The sequence below is a fragment of the Tympanuchus pallidicinctus genome, unplaced genomic scaffold (genome assembly GCF_026119805.1).
Source record: "Tympanuchus pallidicinctus isolate F22 unplaced genomic scaffold, pur_lepc_1.0 scaffold29, whole genome shotgun sequence".
Classification (NCBI taxonomy): domain Eukaryota; kingdom Metazoa; phylum Chordata; class Aves; order Galliformes; family Phasianidae; genus Tympanuchus; species Tympanuchus pallidicinctus.
This window is the reverse complement of record NW_026294746.1, coordinates 341005-364481: the sequence shown is the minus strand read 5'-3', so window position 1 is coordinate 364481 and position 23477 is coordinate 341005. Positions and strand designations below refer to the sequence as shown.

Sequence of the window (23477 nt, the reverse complement as noted above, 5' to 3'; positions counted from 1 at the left end):
CTCAGGTGTGGTTTCTAATCAGGAGCCGAGGAAAAAGGGGCTGCTGCTATTAGCATTTTGGAGCTTGCTAATTACAAGCAGTTGCACTTCTAAAATGAGTTTCCATTTACATTTTTGCCAAAAGGCAGCTGTGAAAAAAGCCCTTGGACTAAAATATCTCCTTGGGGGGTAAAGCAACCTCCAGGATATTTTAATGGATTCTTGTCAAATTACAGATCAGAATAAATCCAAGCACTCCTGGAGACCAAATGTTCTTAAACTCTCCAATAAAGAACAGGATTGATCCAGAAATGCCACTTGTGATTTAAAAGCTTAAACGTAGGGACGTCAGGATGTAATTAGGAACCGATGATTTTTCTTTTACTTATTCTTTGTTGCTGGAGTGACAGCATGGCACCTCCGAGTGCCTTTTGCAGTTGCCGGTGACTCGCTGCAGGCTCTGCTTACCTGCACATATGGAAAACCCGTGCCAGGGACACCCTTACACTGCCTGCTTGCTGTCTGTCGCTGCCACAGCCTCCTCAAGGTGACTGCTGCTCCCCTCTCTGCATCGAGAAAGTTATGGAGCAGATTATCTTGGGTGCTCTCGGCTGGGCTGGCGCAGAAACTTAAGGCAGCAGTGGAAGGAGCCTGCTGTGTCCCAGGGGACTCCAGTCCCATGCCCTGGGCTTTGTGTTGTTTTTCCTTTCGAGGAAATACAGACACTGAGAAGTAATGAATTGCAGTAACTCCCTACTGAGCCACAGAGATGAGTTCAGCCCTCACCGAATCTTGATGCTGGGCTGCCTTCCCCCCCTGCATTGAGCCTCATTAGAATGTATTTAGGGACAGTCGCTTCTCACCCACCTGCACACACAGTGTTAACTCTGTCCTTGCTGATGCTGAGCACAGCACAGGGACTGCCTTTGTCCACAGTGCTCTCTCCCCCAGGAGGCAAAACCCTTTTGGAGAGAGCTGTGTGTTCTCTTTTCTCCTCTAACGCAGGTTGTTCAAATCAGGACTTGCCACTTGCTGTCCTGTAGTGGGATCGGTGCTCTCTCAAGGAAAGCCACCAAAAACGCAGTGCTGTTTACAGAGTAAAGGTAGTAGCCAAAGTCAGTCTGGTAAGTCAGTCAGCGTGGGCTGCTGCCGGCTTTCTGAACTCAGATGTACGGGAGTGAAAAGTCCGGAGCTGCTGCTGTGACTTGAAGAGGCCTTTTAAGGGGATCTCCTTTGGAAGGCAATCTTGCAGCAGTTGTAAAATTAAATTTCAGGCAAACTGCATCCATTGTGTTCGAGATGAATTCTTCTGGAAATTCCACCCTCCAGTATCCGGGGTATTGCTTTGGAAGTTAACTCCTTTATTTCTCAAACAGAACCTGAGCCTATAAATAGAAACAGCACTGTGAGTTCAGATTTCAGCTGAAGTTGCTGATGTGAAGGATGGGAGAGGCAATCTTTGAAAATGATAATGCTCATCCCACAGCTGGAAGAATGACACTGTGCACACAGAGGTGTAAGAAGGCCCAGACTTTTTTTTTAATGCATTGCAGCTCTTTTTAAGGACCCCCTGCTCCGTTCTCCATCCCAGCCTTGCATGGAGGTTGCGCATTTCTTCTGTTCATGCTTTCTATGTTGAACGTGAATAGCATTCCATTTCCCGGTGCCTGAGGCTCTCTGCACCTTGCAGATTGTTATTTCTTGTTAGCAAGGAGATGCTTCCATTCTGCCCTGTGGTAACTGTGGACAGAGGTACGCCCTTGTTGTTGGCATGATGCTGACGTGGTGCGTTGTGTGCTTTACATGGGCATGCACAGCTTTAGCTGCTCCTGGGACAGCTGGAACATCGTGGTGCAGTGAATGGGTTTCCTTAGAGGTGAGAGGCAAAGAAAATGTGTCAGCATTTCAATCTGAACTGCACTGAAGGACTTTGCTGAGGTCGTGGAGGGGTTACATGAGCATAATGCCCAGTGCCGCTCGGATTTCACTTTTAATGGAGTGAGAAATGTCTGCACTGGGAAATCCGTCAGTGTCAAGGAGAGGAGCAGAAACCAGGTCAGGGTAAGTGGTCCCCCGCTTCCCATACTTCAGCTCAGTGATTCCATGTAAATTTTCATTTTTGTCAGGATGCTGAAAATGTCTGTGAATGCTGTTCATGGCAGCAGCGGTCACGGAAGTACTGAACAATGCATCCCTACAGGAGCTCTTCATTCCCTTAGCAAAGCTGTGGGTGCACAGTGCAGCTCGTCCTGTCCCACAGGCCCTCACATCCCTCCTGCCCTGCAGCACATCGCCGGCAGTTTCCTTCCTGGCCTGGCAGCATTGAGCATCCTTGTGGAGTCCTTCGTCCATCACTGTTTCTGTAATGCTCCTCTGGTGGCACAAGGAGCCTTTGCCAAGGAGTAAATGAGTTCAAAGAAAGAAAGGATTACGTGACCCCAGTGCTTTGGAAGGGATTAGCAGGGACCGCTGCTGTCCGGTAGGGAGCATGGAGACCATTGGTACCACAGAGCAGCCTTTGCTGGAGTGGCTGGAGTGCCTCTGCTGTCTGCCTGCTGTCCTGAGCCCTGCTGCGCTCCCAACTTCATTACTGGCTTCGTTAGCAGCTTCCCAGAGGTGTGGAGGAAGCAAAGTCTTGGTGCTCATGCTCTTAGTTTGTGCTGCCTTGGCAAGTTTTTGAAAGAGAGATCTGCATTAGGCAGCTGTTACTCAGCATATCCTATGGTATTTTGCCCTGGATTGAATGCATCAAGGTACGAAGATATTTAATTCAGCACTTTTTCTGCGTACTTTGGAGGCATCGCTCCTTGCCCAGGACCATCGCTGCCCCCTCCCACAGGAAGCCGGGAGACAAAATGCACCAGGCACTGCAGAGGGATGCGGTGACCCTGGCGGGCAAAGCTGCTGCCTTTGGGAAGGATTTTTGTAAGGCCCTTCCCCTGCCCTGCCCGAGCTTCCCCCGCAGGATCTCCCTGCTCACACAGTCTTGAAGAGTGAGCGTTGAGATGCCCTGATTAAAATTTAATGAGGCTCGATATTACGAGGGCCCTTTGGTGTCAGCCCTGCATTCATCAGCAAATAAATAACTGAGCTGGCGGTGCGGGGCTGAGCCCCTTCCCCACAGCACCGAGCCCAGCTCTGCGGGATCCCAAACGTGGGGAGCGGCTCAGGCCAAGGTGGGGAGCTCAGAGCTGTTCGTGTTCCCTCCGGCATCTGCTGGAGCAGGGGTTCCCTTTTATTTGTTATTTGCATACTTTAGCCATTGGAATTGAATTTGTGCCCATTAAAACTAAATTAGCGCTGCCTGGAATTTTAAGTAGGCTCTGGCAGAGCAGCCTATTAACTCTAACGGAGCGGCTTCTGCAGATCCTGGCTCTGAACTGGGTGCACAACTGACACTGGAAACTGCAGCCAAAGGAGATCTGCGTGTTCTTGGGGGCAGTCGGAGAGCTGATAGCAGATATGGTGCCTTGTGGTTTCTGCAAGCGGTCAGTGTGGCACAGAGCTGGGCTTCGTAAAAGGTGTGGTGTAAAATTGTAACCGAATCACTCGCAATCCCTTCTTTTCAGCACTACGTTGTCTTTCATGTTTTCCCAGTTCTTTTTGTATCTCTGCTCCTGGCCTCAACTCCTTCATTTCAGTCACCTCATTTCTGCTGAGCTGAACAGCAAAGCACAGCAGTTGCAACCTGTGCTAAAGGTACAAAATGTATTGTGCAGAAAACTACACACAGTTAAAGAATACTTCGTTGTGTTCATTTTTACTTAAAATTTCTGCCGTTTATTGCTCAGCTGACATTTGTCGTATGTGCAGTGTCACCGTTGGAAGCCCCCTGAAACGATGGTGTGGCTGATGTGGGCTTTGCCCATCACCGCTGCTTTCCCATTGGCTTCCATTCCCTCTTCCTCCCAACCCCTGTCCCCATCCCAGCCACCAGAGGCCCCTGTTGGGTTGTTCATTCCAATCCCGGGAAGCATTCAGGACTCTGGTGGCCTCGCCAGCTCGGGCAGCACTCCTTGCCCAGCAGCTCTGTGAGTAGGTAGATGCTAGATGTAAGGTTTGCTATTAAAATTGCTTTTGTTCAAGAGTCTTTAATGAGAAAAGAGCAGATACACCTGAACAAAGCAGCAGGTCTTGATTACAAAGATGTAGATTCAATTTAAAGCTAATTTTTCGCTGAAAAAAACCACATATTCAACCAGCCAAAGATAGAGCATAGTTTGTAAGGCAAAGCTTGGCTGCCTGTTCCCAGCAGCAGCCAGGATCCCTGGATTCTATTGGATTATATATTGGATGTTCTTCATGATTATTAAATAAGTGAATGGAGCATCACGCTGATGTTCTTCCAATGTTCCATCCTTCTCAGCAGTCCCAGCTCCAGACGTTTCCAGGCACGCTTCCATCGGGCCCTCGTGTTGGCTTTATTTTGCTTGGCTCTGTGCACAGGTCCGTACATCAGCAAAATAACTGGGCAGTGTCCTTGTTTGAGCCCTGAGAAATGGGTCAGCAGCATATAGAGGCAGCCATCCGCTTTTTTAGACTTCTTTGCCAGTTCTGGGCTTCTGTGCTCCTGGAGTGTCCAGAGAAGCACTGTGCAGAGCTGATGGAGGTCCGGTGCTGCCATGGGCAGAGGCTGGGAAGCAGCGCTGGGACGTGGAGCAGCACGGAACAGAATGCGACGCGATGTAAAGTGGCCAACATGACTGCTGTGTAATTGCTTTGAATCCAATTAATGCTGCCTGAGTAGATGTTAAGAATTATAAAGAGGAATAAAGAGTCTGAGCTTGTCACTGAAACTACGATAATATTCCTTCAAAGAAGGCATATTTGCAAACATTATTAATTACCTGGGGAACAGTTCAGTGTTTAAACTGAATTAAGGGGAAATGCTTTTCTGTGATTTCGGATTTGATTGAGAGATTACAGTACCCTCCAATAATGGAGCCTTTCTTCATTATAGACCTGCCAGCCAAATGCAGAGATTGTCTGCACGGAGTCCCCACCCCCAAAACCGATTTACCAGAAAGGATATTAGCAATCAATTACCTGGGGCCAAAAGAGCTTTCAGAAATGTTTAGCACAGGCTCCTGTAATCAGAAAAACACAGGAGTGTGTAACAAAAATCTGGCTGTCTCAGTTTGGATGAACATTTGGCTTTAGGATGAGTTAGAGCCTTTTTGGCTTTGATTATTTTTGGTGTTGCTTTGTGGGGCTCTGCAAAGCCACTGCAAGAAGGAAACACTGAGCTGGGAGAGGCAGCAGAGACGTGCACAGAGCAGTCCAGTGACCACAGTGTCCTCCTCAGCCACGGAGCTCACTGGTTCATTGCAGTTGGTTGCATTGGAGTTGGTCTAGATGACCTTTAAGGGTCCCTTCCAGCTCCAGTGGTGCTACGATTCCATGAAATAGTGCAGTTTTTTTCTGCTTGGAGAGGGCAAATACCTCCAGCTTTGCAGGGATCTCCGCACCTGAAGGGGTTTAGAGCTCTAATTGCTCCAATCAGAGCCCAGCTGTGGGACTCCTTTTATAAGCCCTGACCTTGATTAGCACCCAGCTCTGAGGGGAAGGCTTGGCGGATGGAATGTCCATTGCTTTGGAGTGTGGGCTTTGTGTCTCTGTGTGAGGCTGATGTGAAGGGCTTTTTCTTAAAGAAACGTGTTAGTTCTCATGCTAACTGCATTTGAAAATACTCTAAGAAGGTATTTGCCAGTTTGTTCAGCTGTGAGCTGGTGATGTGGCAGAAAAGGATTTCAAACTTAGCATGAAAATAACATCTTCCTTTGGCTGTGGAGTTGCTGCTGTCACCAGAAGGTAAGTTTTATTTTAATTTTAAAGTGGTAAAAAAGGCAGCCAGTTGGGTAGTGTTTGTAGTTGTGTGTGAGGAGCCTGCAATAATGTTCCCTGAATTGCTAAGCAACTGTGGCCCATTTGCTCACATGGAACAAATTGAAACTTTGATTTATCTATTTGTTTTGCAACTAATGCTGGGGCTTCATTACTCCCTTCCCTTGGGGCATACTCCCACATGCTCAGACTGGAAATTAACTCTTCTTACCAAAAAACATGCATGGCTTTCTTCTTCATTTTGAGGGAATATCCAGAGGCTTAATGTCATGCTTGCTAGCTGTGTTTGTACGTGGCTGTAGGCCGTTTCAGGAAGAAAACATGGAGTCTGCCTACCTTGGGCTGCTAAGTGATGGTATTGCAGGTCTGATCCAGGATGTCATTTGAGCTTCATGTGCCATCTATAGGTCTGTGATGTATGCTGCTTGTAGCTGTACCAAAGCCAGTTCCTGGGAGATTCGCCGATAGTAGCAGGCAGAAAGGTGAATTCAGCAGCAGTACAGGCAAATTTTAAATGTTTCTCAAATGCAAGTGAGAAAACGAAGTGGTATCCCCCAAAGCGAGCAAACCGGGTGAGCAGGGGAATGCAAGTATTAAAGGACAGCAGAAATCTGCTTAAGAAGAGCCAGATCTTGTGCATAGTTGCCACCCATGTTCAAATTTCTGTCTCACAGAGGTAGAACACAGCGGTCTCACTCTTGCAAAACTGCATAAATACTTGGTCACAGCAGCCCTGCTGAATGGAGCTGTTGCTTCCCAGCGCTGTGCTCACCAGATGTGTCTAAACCCAGATTAGTGAAACGGGGTTACTTTTAGGTGTAAGTAAGCTTGGTCATGGCACAACTCTTTTGCTTCTGTAGTGAGTCTGTGGTTATCCTGCAGCTTGCTGGAGGAGTGAAGCCATGTGACTTGAACTGTGATTTGCTTGGGAACTTCCAAGCATCCCTGGGTGTGATCAGTGTTTAAACTCTGGTGAGTTGAGATGCATGGTCACTATTGTTAGCGTTCATAGGCATCCCCTAACCCAGACAATATTGTCTATTTAAACTTTCTTAAACTGGAAATATAATGCATCTAAAATTAGCTGATCTGTGTTGAAAAGAAAAAATTATAGTAATGCAATATAGTGCTTAATTTGAGTGAATATTTTGTTACAAGCTTGGACGTGTTCTTATACAGAGTGTAGGTAAGGTTTGAACATGAGATTTTGGGGTTTTTTTGGCTTAAGCAATACCCAATACCAAAATGCAGGAGATCTCCTAATTCCAGGATGCTCCTCTTCTCCTACACCCCCCTCCTGTATCCAAATGATCTCAGTGAGGTGATCTGTTAGCCCACTGCTGGTGATATGAACTTGTTAGGTCATTTTCTGCCCGGAGTCTGGGCACTTCTCCATTGGTGGCTGATGTTTTCCATAGGCAGATGGGAATCAGATTGTAGCAAATCTACAGGCAGATTTTGTTTGAACTGAAGCTATGGGTTGTGGCAGCTGTGGGATCCTCCTCTCATAGGGAATGAGGCTGGGGCTCTCTCACAGCTGCTTCAAATGCCATCTTATTTTTAGTTGTCATCTGGACTTGGATCTTAGCTCCAGAAATACCTACAGCAAAATAGCTTCAGGACTTCTTTTTGCCTTTTCCCTTAGAAACACAATGAACTTTTCTGCATCTGTTCTGCCAATCCCTCGCAGTGCTGCTCTCTGCTCCCCCAGCTCACGATGCAAAACAAAACTGCTGTGTTTCTGAGGTCCTGTGCCATGCACAAGCTGCAGTTCCTCAGCTAGCTGATCTTGGACTGCACTTTTCTGTGCCTTCCAGGTAGCTTTGCTCTTCAAAATTTCTCCATTAGGCTTAAAGGAAATGCAAATAGGAAATCTGAATAGAAGGAGCAAAGATGTATCAGGTTTGAGGTTTCTGGCATAATAAATTAGGTAATAGAGGCAATTGATTTGATTGTCTAGAACTTCCATCGTGTCAACAAACAAAAAGAAATATTTGTTCATTAAGCCAAAACTGTGTACATGATTATTTTTTCTTTAAAATTCATGTAAGTGCTCATCCTGCAGTTTCCTTTTGGACTAACTGTGCAATCGAGCTTCTAAGCTGTGCTTCAAATAGCCATCCCTCACACGCAAAATGCATTATTAACATGCACTTAAGCAAAACCCAGCAAATGGCTCCTCAGAGCTGGCTGCCTCTGCTCGTATCAAAGGCAGCTAGCTGCTAAAATAGAGGAAGTAAAATATGGGATTATTTAAGGCTCAGTTAACTGTCTCCTGTTCGCTGTACCTCAATGTAAAAATGATATAGGAAGGCAAAAGTGCCACGTTTCTTGGCTCATCTAAGAGCAACGCGTAGTTCTTCTGCGAAGCAGGTGTGATGTGATCTGCAGAACATTTTATCCAGTGACTGATTGGTGTCTGGTACGTCATTTGGACGTGCCAGAGTGTGGGAGGATGTGATATTGCAGTGCGGGACTGGGGCATCCCATGTGTGGAGTTCTCAACTGAGGCATCCAGCAACACTTGCAAGGCACAGAAAAACTGGTCATCGTTTTTCTGTATTCAATCAAACCATATAGATAATTATCACTTGGGTTTATTTAAGTAAAAACAGAGCTGTTCTTGTAGCTTTACCAACAGTATGTTGTCAGAAAGGACGTTCTAGCAAAAACATTACAATCTTAGAAGGACCCCCCTTCTGCCACATTCTGTTGGCAATCCTGAAGAACCTCCTTATAGTCAAAACAAAGCTTCAGTAGTGTCTGAGTATGGCTTTGTATCTTGTGGGAAAGGTGAGCTTGCTTCTTGCCTGTCACATTACTTTAAAGAAACATCAGTTATTCCATAATGGGAATTAATAACCCATATTCTGTTTGATGTTATGTCCTGTTAGTACATGAGTATTACATGCGCTGCCTATCCCAGGGCAGCTCTTATGAGTTGATAAATGGTGACATACTTCTGTTTGCTTTCCTTTCCCATGAGGAGGTCTCAGTGCTGGTGGAGATGCTCTTTGTGCTTTGGTCACAGCATCCAGGATCACGTCTGCCCCAGAGGTGCTTCTCAGAGCCACCCAGTGGAACACACACTTTCCTGTGCAGCGTGTGCAGCTGGCAGCTGTGTGCTCCTTCCCTTCTCAGAAAAAAACAAAACAAAACAAAACACACACCATGAGCAGAAAGTTGGACTGGTCTTCCATCACATTGAGTCTGTTATCCGTTGATTCCAGCTGCGAAACCAGGGCAAGGAACATACATTGATGCTGTACTCTTTCTAAATCACAATCAAGCTTAAATTCTTTTCATTCTTCACTGTAAACCTGCCCTACAGTGGGTTAGTGGATCAGAGCAGATTTGCTGTGTATTATTTATAGGTTATTTCCTTTTGGTTCTTGCTGCTTGGCTGGATGCTGCTAAAGAGGACTCCATGTTCCAACAGTCTTCTTTTGCTGTAACTTTTAAACTATTTTTGTCCACAGGAATCCCATCTCCCTAGTTCCTTTCTCTGCACACTGAGTACTGCTGAAATGCTTTCAGGGTGTGCGATGCTGAGAGCTAACCATGATGAAGAACACCAGGCTGTTTTGTTAGTGTGTGAGCCCAGCAGTGCTGCAGCCCCAGCTCTGCTCATGCAGAATGAGCAGCCACCCAGCACAGATATCATCCTGCTCTTCTCCCAGGGCCAGCATGCTTCAGAGGACATACTGCAACAAAAAGGCTGTTTTCCTCTGCCAAGAGGATGGCCTGAGTACTGCTACAAAGCACTGCTGCCCTTTGAGCCAGGTGACCATTGGGACACCAGAAACATTTGTGGCAGAAGCAACGGACAGTTTTGGCTACAAAGGAGTTTGAATACTGCAGGTTCCAGCATCCAAACCAAGCTGTCCTCTCAGCAGAGCATAGCAGGCGTCCTCAGGATGTCCAAGGAGCTGAGGATTCTTCCTAATTTAAAACCCCTATCAGGTCAGGAGACTCCATGTAGCCAGGTGTGACAGGTAGGATAGGGCTGCATCAATTATGGACCCCTATTTCTTTTGGTAGCCTCAGTGTGAGGCAGCACAGCTCCTCCAGCCCACAGCTGAGTGTCTGCAGAGCACAGAGGCAGCGCACACTTGGCCTGCAGAAAGTCATTGTGAGAGGCCTGTGGATGGATACTGAGCAAAAATTAACACATCAGCCCTGCTAATGCTGCTTTTGCACTCCAGGTGGCTGATGTCTGGGGTGCTGCAGGTAGGCTGGTTTTGAGACAAGGGTTCTCTTCTTGAGGAGATAATTCTGAGTGATGCTGTCTGAAGTCAGAGCGGCTGAGGTCATCTGCTTCTGGGGCAGCCGTTGTGCTGTTCCCACTGCCTCAGAGCTGGGTGGGAGATGGTCACCCTGCACTGGTGCTTGAGTGCTGTGCTGGGCTCGGTGCCCCTCAGGGCTTCTGCTGCGCAATAGAGGGGTTGGATTCTGATCTCCTTCTGCCAGGTCTGACACCTGTGTGCAGTTCTCCTGAAACAGAACCAAAAAGCAGCTGCAGTGCTCCTCCCTCACACCATCCCTCCATAGCAGACTGGGCAGGTGACTCCCCCAGCACTGCAAATATCACATTTTTCTCAAGATAAGTATTTCTTTGAAATATTTTGGCAAGCTGGCTGACACCGGTACTCTTACCTTTTAAGCCAAAGTGTTGCTGCCTCCTGTGCTATGGTTGGGGTGGTTTGTGGTCTCAGAGTTCTTGTGGCGATGCCTCTTGTGGGGCTGTATGAATGCAGATTGGGACCATTTGCAGCTCTCAGGTGCAGGTTCAGGCTGCCTGTTCTGCCGAGCAGCAGTTGGAGGATAAAGGCTTTCAGATCTGATGGCTTTTGGTTATCAGACAGCAAGGTAATAGCTAACAGTGCAAAGCTTAAATCTGGCCTATGAAAATAAATGAGTTCTTTCTAAAGTGCCTCAGTGCTGAGACGCATCTAAATCAGATTGTTCGGCGTGGGGTGGTTCTCTGCCACTGGGCTAGGAGCTCCTCTTAAACATTAACTCTGTGCGATGCCTGAGCTGAATACCCTTCAGAGCTATTTAAGATGTTCTCTGTTCCATTTTGGTGATATGTTTCTAAATTGTACATTAAACTTAGCAGGGCGAGTAATGCATCACAGCTTCTCCATGTCAGGCTTAATGTTACGTATTCAGCTGCAGCTTCATGTTTATGGGGAGGAGGCAAATGCTGTCCCTCCTCCTCATTTACCCCTGGGCTGAGGGAAGCAGCCCTGGGTTCCCCCCAGGCTGCTGAAGCACTCTGTGCTCCAACATGTGTTCAGCTCTGTCTCGTCTTCACCACGAGCTCATTTGCCATAGAGGAGACGGTATAACTTTGGGTCTGAGAGTGGAGTGCTGCCTCTGATGAAGGCAACGCTGCTTTGTAAGACCAAGGCACACCATGCTTGGATGTCTGTGAAAGAGTTTTCCAGGTGAAGGATACCTAGAAAATGGTGTTTTCCATCAAAACCACCTTTCTTTTCTGTGGATTTTGGGTGCTTTGCTGATTCTGTGTGCTAGTAAATCAGCCAAACCATCCAAAGAACCTCAGATGCCTCCCCAAAAGGCAGCACGCAGGCAGCACGCAGGCAGGACGTTCAAAGCAATTCATCAGCGTTGACTTGTAGGTAACGAGGGACCAGTCGGATGGCTGCTGTGATTTGAGGTGCTCCAGGAAAAACAGGTAATTTGCTGCTCTTCCTTGCCAATAGGGCTGAAGACTGATGGTATTTGGTTAAGTGCAGCTTTAAAATTGAAAACCAAGCAATTTTATTTCAGTGGCTTTTCAGCATGTTGTGCAGCAAGAGACAGCTATGAAGAAGTGCATCTGTTTCACATGCTGCGTGTAATGTGGAGGCACTTTTTGGTGAAATTACCAGGTTTTGTTGTAATTCTGTTCTCGTTTCTCCCCTCAGATGAGCAGCACTGTGTCTGTGGGTGCTGGTGATTGAGTCTCTTCCTAGAACTGCTGTAGTTTTTCTGAAATGTTGATGTTATGCAGGGAAGACAAAAAAATCTTGGTTTGCTTTTCTCTCTCTCGCCATCTCTTTGGTTACATTTCCTTTAAGTAATTGGCTCCCAGGGAAGCAGTGAGAATATCCGTTGATGCTGCCACTGCTTTTATCTCCATTGGTCTTAATGCACTGCCCCACTTGATCTCCCTGTTTCTTTGGCCAATTCCAGCTCTTAACATGCAGATGGTCTGCACCACTGGTGCTTTTTTCCAGCTGTCCTTCTACAGTGTTCCATCTTGTTTTGTTCTTACATATACACAAGTAATTCGATGCATTCTACAGGTTGCAGCTGTACTCCTGAGTCCTCCTTCCGCCATTTTTTCTCTGCCTTCATTACAGCTATCAGTAAGCAGGTGTGACAGTCAGTGTTGCTCTTTCAATACACGCAGTTGCTCACATGTTTTTAGCACCTGAGCATTTTATTCTGAGCAGCAGTCAGCTTTTTCATCCTTTCACCTGCTTATGTTTATACTTCTGTAGCAAAATGCTGCATGTTTTCAGCAAATTTAATCAGTGTAATTATGTGTGATTTCCAGTGTCAGGTTCAGCTGAAGCACCCATTTAGGGCTGTGATTAGCCCTACCAGGATCAGCAAGGATGGAGACCCTACCTGTGCCTAGAACTTTGAAATACACCATTAAAACTATTCATAAATTGAATATTTCCTCCAAACCACCACCTCCAGCCAAATTGAACTGAAAATTGAATAGGAACTAATTGGCAGTGCACCTTGTTTGTTATAGATTGCCTCTTTGCTGTTGTTGGCAGAGGCTGCCATTATTAAGATGGCAGGAGGGCACTGAGCTAGAAGTGGGTATTTAGGAATAAGATCTCTGAACCTTTACTTGGCTTTAGCAAATCATTTCAGCCATGCAGCTTTTCAGAGCGTTTTAAGGACGTTTAGCTCCAAGCAATTAATACACAATTTGAGCTCTTTAGAAAATGTGGTCATAGAGAAACAAAGTTCCTGCCTTGTTTAAAAAAAAAAAAAAAAAAAAAAAAGTTCAGATCAATTAAAACAATTTACTTTGTTGTTAATGATTTCAGACTGTTGTAATTTATAGGTAAATAAGTGACTTCAAAAGCTCATTCATTCAGTGAGTGTACAGAGGAAATGTTAACAAGCTCTTGGATAGATTGAGTCTGGAGTTTGGTAACAGACTGCAAAACATTTAGAGTGGGCTCACCGCACAGACTGAAGGACTCCAACTTTCAGTGGGTAATTAAAGCTTCTCATCAGGTTTTCAGCATTCAGAGAAATGCAGATAATGAGAAAAGTCACCTATGGAATTTAACAGTTTTGTTAAGGTCTCACCCTATGGACAAGTCTGATGCAACTTTGGTTTGCCTGCATGGTAAAAGAGGCTGTCACATGCCAGGGACAGCTAAATCTGTCAAGCTCCACACCGCTTTCCTTTATTAGTTTTATTGGTTTTATTGCCTGCCTTGTGCTCTGAGGGATGATGGTTGTTCAGTGTCAAGAACCTGGAAAATCATTCAAGCTGACAATGCTTTCTAGATTTCATTTTTCCTTGTGTCTCTATCTTAAAAAAAAGAAAAGAAAAAAAAAAAGATCGAGAACTTACCTTCGAATTCTTGGGTCTGCTTTTGTTGCCACCCAAATATCACAAAATTACAATGATGTGCTCGCCTGTAATCCTTATAATCCTGGTCGGTGCGATGAATCCCTGCCATGTGAGAAGCTGTGCTTTGCTTTTCAGTGAGCATTGCTGATATCACCTTGATGAGATAAGTCCTCCCCACTTGTCTAGCCAAAGGGCTGCTGGTGAGGATTGCAGGGGCTGGCAGCAGATGGTGTGTGCAAGTTGGGGGGAAGAAAAAGCAGTAAATTTGGAAATGCACAGAGCTCACAGTCCGGGTAGCAGAGGGCATTTCTGGTCCTGGGATTTCAAAGAATCTTCTCCATAAGCTTTTCATTCCTCAGAGTTACCACTTTCTTAGGTACTGCTTTGGATGCATGAATGCCTAAGTTGAAAAAAATCCCTTTGATCCGTGCTCACTTTCCCCAGCACTTACAAACTTAAAAGCACTTCAGTTAAACTTTAATTATTCCCATGTCTGGCACTGGATGTTCTGACTACTGCTTCTTTTTTGGGATGTCTCGGAAGATACTGCTCTGTGTGTGTGTGTAGCTGAGACCAGCAGCAGCTAGGTGAGATATTCATGCCTTGCCATGTGAATGGTCTGTGTCTGTTAGTAAAGCTTAGAGGAAAGCCATGGGGGGCTGAGAAGCGGAGACCCACATCCCAGCCCTGCACACTGCTCCCCATCCCCAGCACCTGGCCAGCACGAAGCTGGTGACACTGGTGTGCCACAGCCTCCAATGCTCCATATCTGATGAATGTGCTCTCACTGCTTAAAAATCTAATTGGTCGCAGCTTCGACATCTGTCATCCATTCAACCTGAGCCCAAGGGCTAAACAAAGCTTGCCTTCTTCTGTTTAAATAACGCGGTTTTGAGGTTATCGGTGTCCTGTCATCTGCTAGAAAGTCACCAGGCTGCTCCCATGCAGTGGATTTGAGACTGATGTATTACACCGAAGGTGACTTACTCTGCTGTAGTCGGGTTGTAGCACCCCTTCTGCTCATTGCAAATAATAACAATAGTATCTCTGGCAGCCAAGTTTCTTGCTCTACCTTGGGAGTTTGAGGCAGAGCAGGGCTGGATATCCAGCGTACCATTCACTTCTCACGGTGTCTGACAGCCCTCTCCATCTGGGAAAGATCAGACTGCAGGCAAAAAGGAGTTGGGGAAGTGAATCTCTGAGTGCAGTGCTGTGAGGTGTGGGCTGGAGCTGCTTGTGGGTCGCAGAGCCATAGAATTGTACTCCTGGAAGGGAGCACAGGGACACGGTAGCTTTATGAAAATGTTAATGTTCCTTAAGATACACTTTGTATTAATATTCTGTGTCACCTGTATTCTGTGATAAGGCTTCTGTGATAAAGCAGTGTTCTAGATCTTCTAATGAAAGAAATGTACTGAGCACCAAAACTTCCTTATCCTCGCAGTTCTCAAACCTCCCTGTGGCCCAGGAGGCGCAGCTCTCTGCGGAGCTGAGCGTTTGGCTGCTGGAAGCCTTTGCTGAGGGCTGCGTTCCTGCAGGCACAGCTTGTCCTGCTCACACCCCTGGGAGTTCAGCACCTGTGCTGCGATCAGCAGAGGGCCCAAACCATTGCTAGGTGCCTGTTGGTGGTGAGTTCAGCAGCTGAAGCCCAAAAGCTTCCCTGGAGCATCAGGGAGCCCCTCACACTGAGAAGCTCCAGCACTTGGTGCATGGAGCAGCTTTCAGAGTGGTGCTGGGTAACTTGGTATTCCCAACTACTCACCAAGTGTAAGGGAAGAATCTAGAACAAATTGTCTGCTGGATTATTTATCTTTTTCCTTTGAAAGTAACTTCAGTGACTTTTTGTATCCTGCTTGGAGCAGGACTCTCCTTGGTTAATTACAGTAGTATATGCTTTCCAGTGCTCTGGGGCTTACTCCCCACCCTTGATGAAACTGGCAGATGTTTCAGGCCCACAGACAGAACCCATGGCTAATCTTGCTGCTGAGTGCTTTAGCATTACACGATCGTGAGTGTCCCCTGCTTGGCAAGCACAGCTGTCAGTGGAGCACACGTGGGAACTGGAAGCCTGTGCTGGGAATTCCACAGTGCATTCCTGTAGCCTAGGATGCTACACTTAGATAATTCTTCGTTTGCACTCTTACACGGAGTAGAGAAACAAAATCTGATCAGAAAGTACTAGAGATCTTCTTAAAGGAAGCCCCAAAGGCCAAGAGCCAATGCGATTATAAAGGACTCAAAGTCCTTGAAAAGGTACGATGAGGAGATAACTGCTCACCTTAACAGGTCAGAGCAGCATAACAAAGCTTTGATGAGGTTCGCGTTTCCTTTTAAGATTTCAAGGCATCCACTTGGGAGTCTTAGAAATATGTACAGGAAGCCCAGAGAGCTAGATTCAGTCTAACAGCCTACAGCAGGAGCTCTTAGATGCTAATCTGTTTGTTAATCTCTTCAGTCTGGGGAAATGCATGACTTCTGAGTGATACTGAAGAAGAAGGAAGGGTATCTAATAGTTTTTCTCTTGCAATTCAGAAGAAATTCAAGTCTGATGCTTCTTTGCCCTAGGATTCAATGTTTCCAATCTAAATGTTCCATCAGTTCCCTGCTGGTTGCTCTGAGTCCTTTTAGGACATCATGCCTTACAAGTAAAAGCCAGCAATTGGAACGACTTCCACCTTGAGGAAGGTGACAGCACCTCTTTGGCATTGCAGTTTGGCACATCGCTGCCACCCGTCCTGGTCTTGCTCTCTGGTGACATCTCCAATCTGGGTAGCACATCGCTGGGCTTCCTGTGCATCTTTGATTCAACTCTTTATTTATTTACCTGAACCTTCAATGCAAAGTAAAGTTAGACTCTAAAATGAAAAATGTGTACCACAAAGGAGAACTTTGGACTCCTTGACACTGGGCGTTACTTCTGTCTAGAAAGATTACAAAGGCACAACAGAACTTTCGGTGAATGAACTCTGTTATATAGCAGTGCCATAAGGGTTGCACCACAGGAACAAAAATATCGCAGGACAATCAAAGCAAACATTATGAAAGCACTCTCAACATTACTGATGCTCTTCCCCTGGGAATTGTATTACCAGTCACTGATATCAAAGGTAACAAATTTAAAGAAGCTATGACTGACAGAGCCCTCAGAGCCTGACCAAGTATAAAAGTAAAAAGGACTCGTTGGCTACTATGTACCATGCAGGCAGTGTGGAGCATTAAATGCATTTATCTGCCATTGCTCCAGGCAGGCATTGAGATAATGCATCCTCCTCTGATAGGGGTGCATGAGCAGAGTTGTGTGGGCAGGGTGTCCGTGGTACCCTGTGAAATGTGGAGCTGCTTTCTGCCATCCAACCCTCACACGAACTCTTGGGCAAGTCCTTCATCCTACCTCTGCTCCTATGCACTGAGACTCTTGTGCTGTTGCTGCAGAACATATACAGCTTTGGAGAGGCAATTGGCTTCCAAATGCTTTTGAAACATTTGCATGCATACAAAAATAGCTTTTAGCTCAGTGATGCTTTAGGAACGGCGCTGGGGGACAGCATTTCTCTGGAGGGAAAGCTTTATTGTGAGCTGGGTGCTCCTCCTGAGGTTTTCTCTTTTCGTATTTTGAAATGTCAGCTTCCTATTTCTTGGTCTGCCTACAACTGTACCATTTAAAATGTGTATATATATCTTCAGGTACACATTGAACTGCTCTTAATTCATAGAAATGCATTAATATTTAAAAGTTAATAGAGTTATTGAGGCAAATGAGACCATCAGAGAAAAAACTGCACCATCTGCAAAACAGAATTGGAAGCAGTGCATTCTGTTGTTAAAAACTTGTTTTAAAAAGTGCTCAGTGAATGTCAGTAGAGCTTTGAAATGAAGATTTTTTTTGTTTCAGAACAGCTATGATTGCATCTTTGGATTGGGTTAGCTGGGAAAGGGTAGAAGCCACTGGAGGCAGGTATCATAGTGCTGGAATTCCTGGAAGGTGAGGATGGAAACATTTTGAGTTTAGTTCTGTTTAAACCTTTTTGAAATGTGGTGACTGAATTCACATGCAAAGATTGCTCCAGGAGCAGAGGGAGGAGGAGGAGATTCTGTGCTTCTGGATGATGAAAATAAAGACCTTAGAAATGCCAGCACAGAGATCTCTGTCTCGTTCCTCATCTAATAGGAGAAATCCGGTCTGAACACAGAAGTGAATCTTCAGCAGGGTAAAAGTCTAAAAAGAAGTTGGCACTGCTAAATAATATTTGCTGTCTGAATACTGTTTTTATACACTGGGCTGACAGGCCTTGGTTGGCGCCGATGTTGGGAAGCTGCTTCTGCTGCTGCGGAGCAGAACTGAGCTGCGTCTCCCAGTTCCTGGCAGCAGAAGGTGAGCAGGGGTGCCCTGCCCCGAGTGTGGGGAATCCCTGCAAGTTGGCTTTGCTTCCCAGGATCTGCAGTGCCCTGACTGCAGCCACAGCCTGGGATTGAGGTATTTCTCATAGGATCATAGAATGTCTTAGGTTGGAGGGGGCCTTGAAGATCTCGGCAGGGTTCTGCTGTCCCCATTGGCTGCCCATGGCAGTTACAGCTCTGGATGGCTAATACCTGCATGATAAAATGAAGTGCCTTTTGTTTTCTGTTGCTTTGCACTTCTTTGTGCTTCGTAATAGCACAGGAGATGTTCTTCTGAAAGGGTCTAGACAACTCAGGAATTACTTCTGCTGGGAACTTTGGAGGCTATGGAATTACAGCACTCCATTTTCCTACATTCAAAGTGCATATTAAAGAAATGTGATCCCCAGGAGAACTCAAAGGCAGCTCTTTGTGTATAAAATACTTTAAAATATATCACAGCTGATGATGTGTTAGTAAGCGTTTGGGAAAAGCTGTGTTTTTCTAATTCAGCTCTGCTCTGCAGTGGCTCTGTGCCCCCTATTCATTCTTTTGAGACATAAATTGCAGAACAGTGCAATTACTTTCCTGATTATACTTTATCTTCCCTTACCGAGGTATTAAAGAGGAACCAGGGAGCATATTATAAAACATACAGGCCTATGAAATCTTGATTCCCTTAAAACAATTGCAGGGAAACTCAATCTTACAATTACCTGAGTGTCCAAAATCATTTGTCAGATCTCCCAAGCCCTTCACAGTCTTTTTCCTTGTCTGTGGTGCCTGGAGCTGTGTCAGCCCATCGCCAGTTTCTCGTCTCAGAGATGAGTTGATTTAAACAAAATATCTCCAAAGGTTTTGATGTGAGGGTCTTGGAGAAGTTCTGGGGTGGGAGTTCTGGGCAGTTCTGTTGGAATCCTTTCGGTTTTGCTGCTGCAATGAAAGATCAATGTATTCTAATGCATCAACTGCTAGGTTGCCTTCTGTAGCAAGGCTTCAACTGGAAATTAGTTCCAGGAGGAAGAAAATGGTGTATTAAAACTGGTAGCCTTGCCTAAAGCCAGCACGCCAGCCTCTTCATGTTCCTTCTATGTCTGTTGTGCTCAGTGCCCTGTGTGCCTTAAGCTCCAGCTGTCCCCAGTTCTGCCTGCAAAGCTTTGAGAGGAAACTCCCTTAATAGATAGTAGAAGAATCCATCATCTGTATCTCAGTACTTCTGGAAATTGTTTCATTTGTTTGTTTTTAGGTTCTATAGAGAAGATAAGCAGGTTTTCTCAGTATCTCTGGGGTCAGCGAAGCATCGTGTAACGGCTGCCTCTCAAACTGCAGAATCTGCATTGAATCTCCTGGGTGATAATCTGTTATCCGGTCTGTCCCACAGTGATGGATGAGAGTTGTCTTCCCTGCAAGTTGGGAATACTTTGTGTATTTTGAGGAACACAGAGCAAACTTCATGAACAGCACTCAGGAAAGAAAAACCCTCTTTATAATGTCAGAGATGAAACCAATGGGAAGTTATAATACTTGAATTCACTCAAAGCAGGCAATTATGCAACAAATTCCACAAACGTTGTTCTCTTTTAGTTTCTGCTTTAAGAAGTGGTGGTTGTATTACATAGAAACCAGCACTCCTGAAGGGAGTTTTTCTCCCTTTTATTTTTCTAGCAGGAAGTACAGTTGCAAAACTTCCCCTCAGCTCAGAGGTATTTCTCCAAATGACGTATTTTCAGCTGTGGTCATTGGTGGTTTGGAAGGCACTGCCATTGAGATTTAGCCTTGAACTGCTGGTTCCTGTCCTCTCTTCGTCCTGCTGTTTTCCAGCCCCTTAGGAGCTGGAAATGCTTTTCTTCGCATTTCTGTGCTGCTCGTCTGCCACAATATTGGAGCTAGAAAAGCCTTTCTTGTTTCAGCTCTGTGTTTGTGCTAATTCCAAAAGCAGTCATGAAAAAGGCTGGTGGAACAAACAATAGCTGATTTACTTGGTTAATTTAAGTGGCACAGAGTGGGTAGCACAGGGAGGCTGCCTCTGTGCTCCAGCAATCATGCTGGGAGGTCTGCAGCACCATTACATGCTGTTATTACTTTCTGGATAATGTATACATTTTCTCTATAACATAATTTTTTCTCCTTCATTTTTCATAAGAACTGGCACTAGATTAATGGTTAAGCCATAGAAGAAAGGTAACGCCACGCCAGTCTGATTTATTGACCACTTAATGCTGATGAAGCTGCAAACTAGAGTCAGACAGATGTTACAGTGGCATTTTTCTTTTTCAAAACTAGCAGCTTTTTGTGTTTTTAACCATTTCTTGCACTGACTTCTGCCTGTCCTACAATGCCAGGAGTACTGGGACAAGTCCTTCCATGACCCTAAGGAGAACCTCCTCAGGACAGGATGCCTTGGGGCTCAGCGTGCCAAGCAGACTTGCCCAGTTTGGGGACAGATGGCCACAACTTTGCTTCTGACTTGAGGGAAGCCAAGTAGCTCTGTTGAGGCTGTGTGAATGAAATCACTGACAGCTTTCTGACGGGCACGTTCCCAGCCTGCAGTGTCTGTCTGAGGGCTCCCTGCAAGGCTTCCCTTCCGCCCAGCTGCAGGGTTTCTGAGATGCACATCCGACGTGCTGGCATGTTTCCTGTATGGCAGTTGCCTTCACTATGGACAGAGCAGGTTTGGTGCACCCAGAGCAAGCCAGTTCAATAGGGGCAAGTGAGAGGCTCGACTCAGAGCAAAGTTATGGCAATAAGATGTCTCATCAGTGCACACAGGCAAATATGGGGACTGCGTATCATGAAAACCATCATCCATAGCATCACAGGATGGTTTATGTTGGAAGGAACTTTAAAGATCATCCAGTTCCAACTCCCTGCCATGGGCACCAGACCAGGCCCCATCCAGCCTGGCCATGAGCACCTCCAGGGATGGTAACAGGAACGTGTTGAGTTTTCTGATGAGAGTTTTCAAAAATGTGTATTCTCTTAATTTCTGTCAGAACACTTTAGTTTACTGCGTAGAACGGCATTTGAGACGGCCTTGCTGTGCCAGCCTTGCAGTCAAGTTTTAGATATAGACACTGTGAACAAACCTGTTGGCTCTGTGTTTATTTTATATGCTTTTAATGTCCTGTTGTACAAAGTCTGGTGCCAACCCACTGCTGCAGCAGGTTGGGAAGCTCTGCCCCTGAACTGGTGATGAAAACTCCCTCTCACCCGAAATAAGGCTGGCTGCAATGCGTCCTTCTGCTCTTCTTCACAACTTCCCTGAGTGCAAAGAGATGTCTTTCCATGAAATCTCTGAAGCATATTACCTTTTATTACTTCATCATCTAAGTCACTAATTAAGTTAAATTAGCTGATGGAGACTATTTGGGTGTATAGGTAATGGTTTTTATTATCTGGATCTTTTCTGAATTGCTCATGAGGACAGTTGTGTGCTGAGGCTTCTTACTGTGCTCCAGTGCTGCTCAGGCTCCCCTTGGCCGGGTGCCTCCACGTTGAGCTCCATCTCTGTGGGTTTCAGAACGGAGTGCTCCCATCAGCTCACCTCTGCAAGCAAATGATGGATCGAGTTCCCAGTGCTGCTCAGAATGGGGCTCTAACATAATTAATGAAACATTAGAGTTTTAATTACACCATTATCCTATTTATTTTTATAAATAATTCCAAAGCAGTCATTTAAGTTGGTGAACTTAGGAGTAAATGACTTAAGGGAAAGAAATCAGCTTCTCAATCTCATTATTATCTATTGCACAGCATCCCAGGGATGCTGTTGGGAAGCTGGCTGAGCTGTGTCTGTAGATGTGATGATGGTTTATTTACAGGCACTGTGGTCACGCGGTGCTGAGCTCCTGCTGGAATCTCCCCTCTCAGTGGGACGGCGCTGCAGAGCATCAGAGCATCACTGCGTTTCCTTTCTTTCCCTCAGCTCCTGTAAGAAGTGCATTGGGAGGGAGAATGGAGCATTAAAGAACTTGTGGGAGGAACCACCCTGTGCTGGCCCCAGAATTGGTTTGCAGCAGTGCTGCTAAAGACACCGTCCCCTCCAGTCCCAACCTTCTGCAAATTGCTGTTTTCATCGCAAACCTGCAAATTCTTCAAAAGACAAGGAAATACAGGCTGGTCTGAGAAGGACCTTGGGGGCACTCTGCCATACTTTAGCCCCTTTAGCCAACCTCTTCCCTCCCTCTTTCTGCAGCTGTTCTGAGAAATGTGGCTCTTACTGATGCTTTCAGGTGAACTTCCACGTATCTGAAATAATCTGATGTGGACTGGAACTTTTTCCGTATCTTTTGCAAGAACAGCTGTGATCTCAAGGGAACCTGGTACATCATGCAGTCTAACCATGATGCTCTCTGTCCTCGTTTTCATTAGGAAAGCAAGTCCAGAGAGCACAGAGTCAGGTTGAGGTCCAACTACGTAACCTGTGTTCTCTGCTCTCCCTGTAGAACCCAGACATCGTGTTGGTGCACTACCTGAATGTTCCTGCCATTGAGGACTGTGGAAAACCCTGCGGCCCTATCTTGTGCTCAATAAATACAGACAAGAAAGAATGGGCAAAATGGACAAAAGAGGAACTCATTGGACAGCTCAAACCCATGTGTGAGTATCTGGGTTATATTTTTCTTCTCCTTGGATGATTAATTTAGAGTACAGTGCCTCTCTCTGCCACTGACCTCTCTGAAGGAGTTATTTGTCACCATCAAATCCGACTTGCATCTGCATGCACTTTCTTCCTCATGTATTTTATCCATGTATCAGCTGTCAATTCTTTCCGCATTAAAGTTCTTACTGAGCACCCATTTACGTTCTATGAGAGCTGCCTAGACTGTCCCAAAAGGGATTATGGTTAAGCTCCCCTCAGCACACTCCATGCTATGGAAGAAGTATACCTGCAGTCTCATGTTTTTCATGTGCCATTTCTAGGTATCTCCTCGCTCTCAAAGGACCTTTACTACAGTATCACCAAGTAGGGGTCCCTGAAAGGCCCTCTGTGTTTGTGTTTTCTATGTCAGATCAGAATTGGTTGCTGCCATTTATAGGAGGGCTCTGTGGAGCTGAGTATCTTTATCAGCAAGGTGTACCTGCTGTGAGATGCCTTTCAAGTGCCAACTGTTAAAGGGAAATTCCTGTTGAAGTAAATCTACTTCCTATCCACTACACAACAAAACTGGAGTCAGATGGTTTGGTGATGCAGAACTTCCTTGCAGTCACCCACAGGATGAGTTTTTGTTATACTGTCCAGCTCCCCTGTTCAATGTGGTTTGAAGCTCAAGCTTGTTCTTGAAAGCCCACTTATAGATTTCAGGAATTTCTCCTAATCCAATCTGAAAAAGTAGTGGATAGGATGTATTTCAGGATGGATATCATTCACCATTGTTCTAAACTCCGCAGTGTAAATTAAGGCTGATAAGGTGTGTAAGGAAATGTGTCCTGCACACTGCAACTCTGTGCACCTCATGCATCCACCTTGAAACACAGTATTTTCTAAAACATCAATGATATTGTATGGATATATTTTCCCTTGGAAGATATGTCTGAAAATGCATGTGGAGTTGTGCAATGAAAGATAGACTAGGCATAAAGGGAGGTCTCTAATCAAGAGAGCATTAATTGCCGGAGCTGAAGTACCAAATCTAGGTGCTTAATGTGAAGCAACAGT

At 45.6% G+C, this 23477-nt stretch overlaps 1 protein-coding gene and 1 long non-coding RNA gene across 15 annotated transcripts in view; one reads left to right on the top strand and one right to left on the bottom strand.

Moving 5' to 3' along the window:
* Window positions 1-23477, top strand: part of CAMTA1 (calmodulin binding transcription activator 1) — a 222429-nt gene that overhangs the window by 159069 nt on the left and 39883 nt on the right. For all 14 annotated transcript variants that reach the window (XM_052691940.1, XM_052691938.1, XM_052691936.1 and 11 more), the window contains one exon: window positions 22264-22417. In XM_052691940.1, the coding sequence (XP_052547900.1) occupies window positions 22264-22417 (154 nt within the window). The remainder of the gene's footprint in view (window positions 1-22263; window positions 22418-23477) is intronic.
* On the bottom strand, window positions 8000-10736 carry LOC128085059 (uncharacterized). Its single transcript, XR_008208787.1, has 3 exons — window positions 10480-10736; window positions 9921-10317; window positions 8000-9865 (listed from the first exon to the last, which is right to left on the bottom strand). It is a non-coding gene; the product is annotated as an uncharacterized LOC128085059 (long non-coding RNA).